At 44.4% G+C, this 12,442-nt stretch overlaps 1 protein-coding gene across 2 annotated transcripts in view; it reads right to left on the bottom strand.

Annotated features, from left to right (window-relative positions):
- Positions 1-12,442, bottom strand: part of RPP40 (ribonuclease P/MRP subunit p40) — a 384,234-nt gene that overhangs the window by 263,245 nt on the left and 108,547 nt on the right. For both annotated transcript variants that reach the window (XM_069217495.1, XM_069217502.1), the window contains exon 3: positions 8,790-8,858. In XM_069217495.1, coding sequence (XP_069073596.1) covers positions 8,790-8,858 — 69 coding nt within the window. The remainder of the gene's footprint in view (positions 1-8,789; positions 8,859-12,442) is intronic.

Here is a 12,442-nt window from a genome sequence, read left to right as displayed (position 1 = left end):
GGACTGATCCAGGTGGGAGAGGTATCGCTGGAAAGGGTATAATCTCCCCTTTCCAACAGTCCTCCTCTAAAGTGGATCCCTGTTTGGGGATCGCCCAAGGATGGTGATCCCCAAACAGGGATCCAATCCTCTAGACACCTGAGAGTGGGAGCGGACCCTTCTGCAAGAGTTTTTGCTCCCCTTATATTTTTTTGTCATAATTCAGTTTTTCTGCCACCCCGAGGAGGGAGGGGGGGTCAGAAAGCCCAATAGGCACCAGGGATTATGTTTTTTCATTTAGGAAAGGGAGGGGGCTGCCCAGATTGGGAACAGCAATGCTTCCTCCCCCACCTCAATAAAAGGCACAGTATATCCGCCCCCATAAAGCCCAATAGCTGTGGGGCTGCCACCATGGCCATGCCTCCACCCCATATAAATGGGGAGCAAAGTATTTTGGCACCTTGGAAGGGGGAGGGGCAGACAGGTGCAGTAGTCCTGATCTGCCTCCCCGTGGAGGGGAGCAGAAAGCCCACTAGGCACCAGGGATTTGTTATTTTGAATACGTATGGGTGGGGGGCTGCCCAAAATGGGCATTACTGTGCCCCCTCCCCTCCCAAACACAAATGGCCAGTCTTTCTGCAGCCACCATCCCTGGGAGGCAGATGGGGGTTATCACCCCAGATCTGACCCCAGGGGGCGGCAGAAAGTCCACTGGACACAAGGGACTATTTGAAGTTTACAGGGGAATTCTGAGTAAGAAAACATTGGGAGATCCATGCAAGCCACACCTCCCTGGACTCCCTCGGGTATCTAGTTTTCAGAAATGTCTGGGTTTCCCTAGATGATCAATGAGCCTGGCCAAAAACGCCGGTGCCCCACTTGCAAAAAACAGGTCAATTTGTGATAGATAGTTTTGATGTCTCCACAATATGTTTTGGGCCTTATCTGTCACAGGCACTTTGACTCACCCACACAAGTGAGGTAGCATTTGTATCGGGAAATATGGGGGAACACTGAGTGGTAGGATTCCAGAACTTTCCATCACAGAAATGTGAGGAGAATGTGTCTTTTCAGACACATTTTTTGGTTTACAAGGGATTCTGGGTAACAGAACCTTGTGAGAGCCACACAAGTCACCCCATAGTGGATTCCCCTGAATGTCTAGTTTTCACAAATATACAGGTTTGCTAGGTTTCCCTAGGTGCCAGCTGAGCCAAGGCCTATACTCCACAGCTAGGCAAAAAAGTTCAGTTTTAGGTGGAAAAATGTGTGGGTAGGCCTAGTCCCCGTAACAGGACACGGCTCAAAACGCAACGTGGACATATCACAAGTGAGGTGCCATTTTTAAACAGGAGACTTGAGGGAACACATAATAGTAGAACAAGTGGTATTACCCATTGTCTTTCTCTGCATTTGCGCCTTCCACATGTAAGCCACTGTGTAAAAAAGAAGTCATTTTGAGAAATGCCCTCTAATTCATATGCTAGTATGGGTACCCCCAGATTCAGAAATGTGCAAATAACTGCTTCTTTTAAGCTCCATTTCTTGTGCCCCTTGCGGAAATACGTAGGTTTCCTTGATACCTATTTTTCACTCCTTATATTTTACCAAGTGAATTACTGTGTACCCGGTACTATGAAAAACCATTGCAAGGTGCAGCTCAGTTATAGGCTCTTGGTACCTCAGGTTCTTGGTGACCCTAAAAGCCCTATATATCACCGCAACCAGAAGGGTCCAGCAGACTTAACAGTATATTGATTTTAAAAATCTGCCATAGATAGAAGTTACAGATGAAAACGTAGAAACAAATGACTGTTTTTTCCAACTCAATTTCAATATTCTTTATTTCAACTTTCTATAGGAAAACCTAGAAGGGTCTATACACAGACACAGACAGCTGAATTCAGAATTTTGTCTACTTTTCTGAAATGTACAGCTTTCCAAGATCCACTATTCGTTTCATACCAATTTCTAACACTAACTGGGCAGAGGTTGAAAGCACAAAAAAACAGGAAAAATGGGATATCTCCCAGAAAAATGCCAAAATTGTGTTAAAAATATGTGTTTTGTGATTTAAGTCTATTTATTCCTGAAAAGTGGGAAGATGGTGAATTAGCATTGCAAACCCTTTGTTGATGCCTTTTGCAGGGATAAACAGATGCTTTCTTCTGTGGCATTTTTTCCCATTGTTCCCAAAATACCCAACATTTAGCTCTATTTTGGCTTCTTCTCAGTCCCCCTCCGGGTACCTTTACAATCCCCACAATGTTTGGAAAACCGGACCCAAATTTGGTGTGGATACCTTATGTGGACAAAAAGTTATTGGGCCTAAGAGCAAACTACCCCAAATAGCCAAAAAAGGACTCAGCACTTTTTGGGGGGCTCCTGAAAGCATATAATCAGATTCTCCTCCCAAATTTGTGCTGTTCCAAGCCATGAATGTTCCATGAGAAAACACCCAAGGAAGGGCCACCCACCTAGTCCACCTGACCCTCATCCCACAACCCTCCCCTAAAAAGCAGACACTTTCCCTGATCAAAGCTTAGACATGTAAACCTACTGCAAAGTGGGACAGAATCTACCACCCTGTCTTTTAAGTGGGCTGCTACTGTTACCTCTAAGCTACCATGCTTATATCACACCAAACAAGGAGGGGGGCGAAAAGTCTTCTGCTCCAATTACCAAATTTACGGGTTGCAAATTTAGACTGGCATGGTTTGCTAATATTCACCTCCTGTGCTGGGGGTCACAACCTCTCCTTCAGGGACTATTCCTAGTTCATCACTAGCTTATGTTACCAAATTGAAAATTACTTCCTGCCCCATTATGGATTCGCTAGAAGCCACTTGATCTATATATGTTGAGGGAACCTCCTCCAATGTCTTACACAAAGAAAACACTTTTAATAAGTTAGACCTACTCAGGGGCTTCCATTTATTAGCTTTTTTCCCCTTGCGTAGGACATCCAGATGCACATGTTTTGCTTTAGGAGCCCTATGAGGGGGCTTTCTACAAAGTCCTTGACTGAGACAGCTAAGGCCTTAGCTGAAGAATGCATAGTGCCATTTTCTAGGGATCTATCTGCTTGAAGGAGACTTGCATGATCCCACTACTGTAACTGGAGACCTCTCCAGTCCAGAACAGTCCCTTTTAGGTACTGCAGGCACCTTCACGCCTTCTAATCCACTTGTGTTCTCAGTTGGAACCTGGAGATTTGTGTGTCTTTTCTTTTGAGGAGGTATCCCAACACAATCCCCACAGTTAGATAGGGATCCTAATTTATGGCAATAAAAACAAGGTCAAGATAAAAACAATATGAACTTCTCAAGTCCACTCCACTTACTTCCTCACTCAACGCTATAAATGTTTTGAGATACTGACGCCACCACCCAAAAAGGCGTCTAAACTGCTCCGGGCAGATTCTGCTTCCCTATTCCCCAGGTAGATCAGCAGGTCGTCTGCATAACGGGAGATAATATGTTCCTCACCCTCTCCTTGCTCCTACACTCTGTCCGAAAGTATTCAGCCAGCAACTCAACAGACAGAGCAAAGAGCAGCAGGGAAAAAGTGCAACCCTGCCTTATACCTCTGTAAATGACGTAGGGATCCAAAACGGTCTGACCGGTTTTCACTCTGGCCGTAGATTTAGAGTACAACAAGAGCATCCACCTAGTCTATGCCTCGCCTACTCCTATCTGGCTTATGACTGCCTCCAGGAAGTCCCATCCCACAGTGCTAAATGCCTCCCACAGGTCCACTGATATGATCATGGCCTGGGAAGAGTCCGTCTAATTTTGGATGTGCACAATGTTGTACAGCCAGCAAACATTATAGAAGGTATTTCGAGCCGGGATAAACCCATTCTGGTCTGGGTGTATCATACCCTGCATACACAGCCCCAGTCAGGAGAGTGCTTTGCTCAGTATCTTAAAGTATCTCAGTGTGGAGCATAGAGAGGGGTTAAAATTCTGCGGTACCTGCCTTGGATGTTTTAATCTTTGATAATGGCACAACCAGGGCTGCTTTGGTCAAGTCTGAGAGGAGTTCCAGCTTAAACTACAGGGAGTGCAGAATTATTAGGCAAATGAGTATTTTGACCACATCATCCTCTTTATGCATGTTGTCTTACTCCAAGCTGTATAGGCTCGAAAGCCTACTACCAATTAAGCATATTAGGTGATGTGCATCTCTGTAATGAGAAGGGGTGTGGTCTAATGACATCAACACCCTATATCAGGTGTGCATAATTATTAGGCAACTTCCTTTCCTTTGGCAAAATGGGTCAAAAGAAGGACTTGACAGGCTCAGAAAAGTCAAAAATAGTGAGATATCTTGCAGAGGGATGCAGCACTCTTAAAATTGCAAAGCTTCTGAAGCGTGATCATCGAACAATCAAGCGTTTCATTCAAAATAGTCAACAGGGTCGCAAGAAGCGTGTGGAAAAACCAAGGCGCAAAATAACTGCCCATGAACGGAGAAAAGTCAAGCGTGCAGCTGCCACGATGCCACTTGCCACCAGTTTGGCCATATTTCAGAGCTGCAACATCACTGGAGTGCCCAAAAGCACAAGGTGTGCAATACTCAGAGACATGGCCAAGGTAAGAAAGGCTGAAAGACGACCACCACTGAACAAGACACACAAGCTGAAACGTCAAGACTGGGCCAAGAAATATCTCAAGACTGATTTTTCTAAGGTTTTATGGACTGATGAAATGAGAGTGAGTCTTGATGGGCCAGATGGATGGGCCCGTGGCTGGATTGGTAAAGGGCAGAGAGCTCCAGTCCGACTCAGACGCCAGCAAGGTGGAGGTGGATAACTGGTTTGGGCTGGTATCATCAAAGATGAGCTTGTGGGGCCTTTCCGGGTTGAGGATGGAGTCAAGCTCAACTCCCAGTCCTACTGCCAGTTCCTGGAAGACACCTTCTTCAAGCAGTGGTACAGGAAGAAGTCCGCATCCTTCAAGAAAAACATGATTTTCATGCAGGACAATGCTCCATCACACGCGTCCAAGTACTCCACAGCGTGGCTGGCAAGAAAGGGTATAAAAGAAGTAAATCTAATGACATGGCCTCCTTGTTCACCTGATCTGAACCCCATTGAGAACCTGTGGTCCATCATCAAATGTGAGATTTACAAGGAGGGAAAACAGTACACCTCTCTGAACAGTGTCTGGGAGGCTGTGGTTGCTGCTGCACGCAATGTTGATGGTGAACAGATCAAAACACTGACAGAATCCATGGATGGCAGGCTTTTGAGTGTCCTTGCAAAGAAAGGTGGCTATATTGGTCACTGATTTGTTTTTGTTTTGTTTTTGAATGTCAGAAATGTATATTTGTGAATGTTGAGATGTTATATTGGTTTCACTGGTAAAGATAAATAATTGAAATGGGTATATATTTTTTTTTGTTAAATTGCCTAATAATTATGCACAGTGATAGTCACCTGCAGACACAGATATCCCCCTAACATAGCTAAAACTAAAAACAAACTAAAAACTACTTCCAAAAATATTCAGTTTTGATATTAATGAGTTTTTTGGGTTCATTGAGAACATGGTTGTTGTTCAATAATAAAATTAATCCTCAAAAATACAACTTGCCTAATAATTCTGCACTCCCTGTATTCCTTATACAATATTTCTAGTTTAAGAGCCAACACTGCCACATATGCCATGTAAAACGCCAGGTGGGGCCCGCCATATGGGATCCTGTCAGAACCCAGGTGTCTGGGCCACAACACTCTTCAGCCAATTTTCCAAGTAGGTCACCATGTCTGAGCCTTCCACCCCTTCAGGGAGGCCCACCACTTGTACGTTATCCCGCCGGTTGCTGCCTTTGGCATCTTTAGCCATGTACTCAAGCCTCCTCACCCACTCCAAAAAACCCTGTAGCTGTTCATTCCTGGCTTTCAGGGTCTGCTGCAGTTCGGAGATTGCAGCATCTGACTCCTTTACTTTATCAGACAATTTATGATGATCTGCAGTCAACATACTAAATTCAGCCGAGACTGAGCCAATCTTCCTCTGGAGCGTGGTCTTGGTGTCTACAATGGTGGCAAAGATATCATCCAATGTAGGATGCGTGTACTTGGGCAGAGGCGACATGGACACCTCTGTATTCTCTGGAACAGTGTGGGTCTTACTGAGCTCCTGTGGTGGACCCTGAGTTTTGACTTTTGGTTTGGCCATCTTTGCCCCTCTACGCCCCCGCTCTGGTCCCTTGTATTATGTATCATGGGCCCAGAGCTGCCAGGTCCCCCACAGGACCAAGTCAGGTCCAGCCAAAAGCAACACCAGTTGTTCAAGATTTGCCTGCCTCTTGTGGCCGTGTGCCCCTTTGTTCGACCCTAGCTGGCCACAAATGTTCACACATACTGCAAGGGGTGCAGTCAGGGCCGGTGGGTGGAAGAGGAGGCAAATACATCCGGCAAGTCTTGCCACCTCTCCCTTGGCTCGGGTCAGGCTTGGGCAGGTGCAGCACCCCCCCCCCCAGTAGGGTCCAGCTCCCTACAGGACCAAGAGGGCCTAGTGTCATGTCCTTTAGGCCGCCCCACAACTCTTGCGGCCTCCCCAACCCCACAAACTCCACAACACACCTCTCAAGTGGGCCTCACCATACTGTGGCTGAAGGATCTTTGCGCATTATCAAGATGCTGAATTGTGCACTGATTAGCCAGTGTGAGGGGAGACCCCTCCTCGAGTCGATGCTCAGCTACCAATCCTTCAGGCAAAGGGTGGGGTGGGGAGGGCAGGAGTGGAGGTGTGCCCCCAGGGCTTCGAGGCACCATCTGCCAACCATATGTTGCCAGCAAGTGTTTGCCCCCCATCAGCCCTCAAAACAGCACTCCATGGCTCATGTTTGGGCAGCCGAGACGCAGATTAAGTCCTCCTGTTCATATATGTGCCTGGCCTGATCGCTCAGTCTTTCCTGGTGTTGGCAGCCACGAGGCCGGATGAGAAGGCCTTTCCTTGTGCTGCCCTGCTCCACTCCCAGGTGACCCAGTGGTTCCAAAAAGTTGCTGCTCTGCTCAGGACACCCCTGTCTCCCAGGAGGGGGCCTCCAGTGTCTTCACAGTTGTTGCTCAGTGCCTGCTCTTGCCAGGAGCAGCACCAAGCGGTCGCACTGCCCAATCAGCAATTCCACTGTCGCCGTCCTGCAGCATCCGTGTCCCGGGGATGCCCCCTGCAACCAAAGAAGGGAAGGAGTTGGTACTGAAGTCCCCACTGCCACCTCCCAGGTCGATCAATGCCCTCTATGGGCTCCACGCCATGGGGCGACTCAGCTCAGCGAGCCTTGCTGTCATCTTGCCAGGGAAGGTCTCATTACCTCAGAGACCCTCCTCCATCCAGTCCCGGATTTAGGCCAATGGCACCTGCTGGGGCGAGTCTGGTTCACGCAGTCCCACTCCGGAGCTGCAATTCCGATGGCCCCTCCTGCAGGTGCGGCTGTAAGGATTTTGTGGGGTTGGTGCGGAGTGCCAGCTTTAGGCATCTGCCATTGTGGCATGCATAGCCACGCCCCCTGTGAATCACATTTAATCCTTCAGGGTGTGGATGAAGGTGAGATGGTCAACAGTGTCAAAGGAAGCTGAAAGGCTGAGTAATATCAGGAGTTAGGGGTTAGGCGAAACCATCTGCCATTCTGAGGAGAGGTGTATTTTGAGCGCTCCAGGCCTCACTGAGCACTACAGCAGGAATTAGTGCTGCTGCAGATTAACTGCACTTCATGTGACAGAGAGGAAGCATGGCAGGCAATGCACTCCTCTCCACTTTGGCCCTGATGGTGAAGGCCAGGTGATCATTTCACATGGGTCAAGACAGGCTTGCCATCACTGAGTCAATGAAGGCTGACTGGTATTCAAGACTGGGCGGCTTCAGAAGGGTTTTTTGCAAGACTGTGAGCCAAAGGCCAGGTCTGGATGCAGCAGCCAATTTTTGGCCGCTGGAAGCAACTGCATCACTAAGGACAGAAGATCATGTACATGCCATTGACTGGCTAAACTGGAAGGTCTGGAATAGCTGTATTCTGGAGCCACAAGGGTTTAGGTGGGTAGTGGATTCTCAGTCTCTGACCTTTGCCCTCCCACATATGAGAACGTAAAATTTCGAGAAGAGTATAGTGCTCTAAGCCTGTAAAAGTCTGACTGTAATATTATACTTATAGACACCATGCGGACTATGAGCCACCTCTCACCAGCTGGGTGACTCAACTGGATGGGCCTACCCCCCCTTCCTAACGCAGGCCTATAAAATAGAATCAAACTAAAAAAAAAGAAAAAATAAATAACCCAGAAACAAGCCTTCCGTACCTTTTGGGCACTGTATTTGCATGCAGAGATTAGTTCTCACAGACATTTTGTGCAGAGACTCCCCTCCCCCAAATCTTGGGCTGTTTTCTGCCCTGAGACATCACATGGGAAGAATGAAGCATTAGAAATCATAACCAATAGCTTCGTATCCTCGGCCATGCTAACAGCAACAAAATTCCCTTCTAATCCTAATGGTGAATATTTTGTATTCATTTTTTTTTTGTATTTACATTTATCCTCCATAAAAACAAAATCATGAATACCTTCCTGCGTGTGGACTAGACTCATGCGACAGTTATTTCATGTCGCTATAATATGCAGTATTCACCAGCATTTATAAAACTCTCAATAATTAATATATAACAAGGTGTTCGAAAGCAGACATTGCAATATATATGAACAAAGAAAATGGAAAATAAAATATCAAAAAGGACAAACAATCTGACATTTGTAGAGACTTCATTAACAATCTCATAAAAATCTAAGGGCAAATGATTCTTACCTGTCGGTAGCACAGCTACACAATTATCTTGGTCTATTTTAGTGTTGTAGGAAAGGGCGTAGAATGAACCTACAATAAACAGAATTGAGTAAAAGGTAAAAATGTAACAGTACTAGGATAGAACCACATAATTATACCATAATAAGACAAACCGTCTATTAGTGTTGTTATAAAAATCATGTAATGTGCTCTGCTAACAGAATTTCCACAAATTAAGATGCGTACAGGGTGCCACACCAACATAGCCAGTGGTCCCCAACCTTTTGACTTCTGTGGACCCCCACTTTATCATTACTGGAATCCGGGGACCCCCAATGAATTAATATTGGAATCCAGCCCTAGCCCCCAGTCATTAATGGAAGCCAGGGAACCCAGTCTAAACACTGTTGATGATTTGAAACGCAAAACAATACACAGAAAATGACAGAAATAAGGATTCATCAAACACATACGCAAATAAAAACACATTTTATTTAATTTGCATACAAATATAAGTTAAAAAGTACATTTTATTAGGAAAGTTGGAGCTATTTTAAATTCAATTGAAGCCACACACTATATTCTTTTTGATGCACCTGCACTGGTCCCACGAATGAATCTGAGAATACTAATTACATTTTTAGCCTCCAAATTCAAATCCCCGGACATTTACAGTAAGTGTTACATTTTTCAGTTGTACATGAAGTCACTTTATTTATATGCACTATTTAAATCTGTTAATTTTATTTAATTTTCTAAGCAGCCGCGGACCCCTGAGGAGGCATCGCGGACCCCTAGGGGTCCCTGGACCACAGGTTGAAAACCACCGACAAACAACTTTCATTAAGCGCCATTGTGCTTTATTAGCACGACAACCCTGTCAAAGGCTGCTCCTCGCCCCCTCTGTAATTCCCCCTTGCCCTGCTGGAGCAATGAGGGGTGACAGAACAGCTTTTACAGCCTCTCAACTGAGAGCACGGGTACACTCCTAACTTAGTTTAGAAGCCGCTTCTTTTGGTGTTGTTTACTATTAACTTCTTCATAATAACAGCAGCTCACTTGTTTTCTGCTGTGTAGACTCCTCAAATGACTGACTTAATTCATCCCCGCTCTAAGAATCTCAATTGCCAAAGAAGTGAAAACAGTCTTAAAAGAAAACAAGCAATGGTATGGCCAATAGGCGTTGGCTGCCAGCCTTTTGGCAATTCTTGGTTGGTTTTCTCATGTTTTTTTAAAAACTTTACTGTTTGGGAATATCCAGGCTTTCATCAATCTAAATAAAAGCATTGGCTAAAGGCAAAAATGTTGTTCTGGTCTTAAGAAAGCAAACGGTGAAACAGTACTCCCTAGCACTGAAAAGAACTACTTTGTGTGTGGATGTGCTCCTTGTGGAACAGTAGCAAGCCATAGTACTGAAGTCCGGAGGTGGTTGAAGTGGCCTCCCACATTTTGTCTTGATGCATGTGAAGTGGGTGGAAATAAAATGTAAATGAAGCAATCACAGAATAATTGATAAAGTCTGACAGAAAACACCTATAAGTAACTGTTATACACATAATTTTAGTAAAATAAGAAGGTCTTGGCTAACAGACTTAAAAAAGCCAATCGGCCTGGTGCTAGCGAAAGAAGGAAAGGAAAAATGGCAGGCAAGAAAGAAAGCAAGAGGAAGGTCCAAAAGAAAAATGTAATGAAGGTGCAAAAAAATGTAATAAAGAGGAAGGCAAAAAACAAAGAGACGAGCACAAAGAGGAAGGCAAGAAAAGGGAGGAAGGCAAGAAAAAAGGAAGAAAGAGAAACAAAGAAATAAGAAAAAAGAAGGAAAGAAAGAAAGTCAGGAAAGAAAGAAAGGTAATAAGGAAAGAAAAGAGGAAAGAAAGACAAAGAAGGAAAGAAATAAGGGACGAAGGAAAGAACAAGGAAAGAAAGAAACGTGAAAGGAGTAAAGAAAGAAGGAAAGAAGGTAAGAAAGAACAAAAGAAAGGGAAAAATGAAAGACAGAAGCAATGAAAGGGATGAAACAGGAAAGAAAGAAGAAAGGAAAGAAAAAAGAGGAAAGGAATAAACAAAAAAGTTCAGAAAGGAAGAATGACAGACAGACAGAGGTGTAAAGATTGAGCACACTTATAAGCTTATTTTTAGAATTCATGTTGCTGGTATGGTGTGAAAAGACAGTAGTCAGATAAAGAAAGCCGACTTCAAAAATAATTTACAACAGCATTGTCCAGTGCTCACAGCTGATAGAAAGTATTCTGCTAGCAAATCAGGTTCTAAACACAAAGGCAACACTGAAGTATTTATATAGTATAATTTTTTTTAACAAATGGCACTACAAGGAACTACACCTTGTGTGTGGATGTGCTCCTTGTTAAAGGGCTAAAAGTAGCCAGTCAAAGTGAAGTTAGACAGTGGCTGGAGTAGGCTGATACTTTGTATACTGTAGTGTTTGGAAACAACATGTGAAAGACACAACAGACAGATGGATGGAGAGAGGGTCTGCAAGCACCCTTTAGAAAGTGTATGTATGTTATAGTTAGGACCACGTTTCCATAGGAAAAGCATTTTTTGACTTGCCTATATCTTTGGCTCTGTTTGACAAATCTTCATTAAAGTTTGTTGCGCATGGAACGTTTTCGGGGTGAGAAAAAGAGGGCTCAAAAAAGGCTGCATTTCCCATGCTAATTTCAATAGGATTCTTTAGACACGACTACAGGCCAAACCACTGGACGGAATTACACCACATTTGGCAGAAAGCTAGCTATCAGTAGGCAGATCACGCTTTCACTTATTTGGTGTGAATCTGTTGAGTAGTTTTTGAGATATTGGAGGGAAAATAAATTTGTATATCTCTGGCCACAAATAATTCACGAAATTCATGATTTTTTTGCAAATATGTGTGCGAAAAGAAGCATTGCAATTGGCTGACCGCAACTAGACTACAAAGTTATGGCCACCATTTTATTTCACGGGACAGTCCCCTGGGGTGAAAATCCAAATTGAAAGTGGCATAAGGGGTCAGGGTGACGGTAAACTGACCCCAGGGGTGTGCTATGGGTGTGTCTTAGGTGCAAATTATACAGGGGTGTGGAATTTACTAAAATATCTACTTGTCCATGGGACAGGTTGCTTTTTAAATCTACTTGTCCTGTAAAAAAAATCTACTTGTCCCTTTCGTGCCATGTATTCTGGCGACAAATTATGGCAGCAATCTCCTTAGGTAAGAGATCTGATAATAGCCTCTCTGATTATGCCAGGGCTACTACTATAGTAGGACTTGAATACTTGCAATTTCCTTATTTTGCCACCTTTCCGCAGATCTACATACTGGGGCTGGAGGAAGCTGTAAACAATAGTTCCAGGGCTGGATTGCCTTTGAGTTTGCGAACCTACTAACTTGCATGTTATTAAGGATTTTCATCAGCTCTTCTCTAATCTTTTCCCATAATGAGAAAAGTTGGAAATATACTCCTGACAATGGCAGAAGTGGAAGTTCTTCCAGGGTGGGGAAAAAAGTGGATGGAGGGAAAGCGAACTTGTAAACACTCAACAGATTTTCACGTGAGCAAATCTACACATGTATATTTGTTTGTGCTAAAATACAATTCACAAATATTTTCTAGGAGTATGATTTCCTGGTCTACTTCTGTAAGCTCTTGTGAATTCATGAAAGCCACTAA

The sequence above is a fragment of the Pleurodeles waltl genome, chromosome 2_1 (genome assembly GCF_031143425.1).
Source record: "Pleurodeles waltl isolate 20211129_DDA chromosome 2_1, aPleWal1.hap1.20221129, whole genome shotgun sequence".
Taxonomy (NCBI): domain Eukaryota; kingdom Metazoa; phylum Chordata; class Amphibia; order Caudata; family Salamandridae; genus Pleurodeles; species Pleurodeles waltl.
The sequence above is the reverse complement of the archived record's forward strand: the minus strand, read 5'-3'. Positions and strand labels throughout refer to the sequence as shown.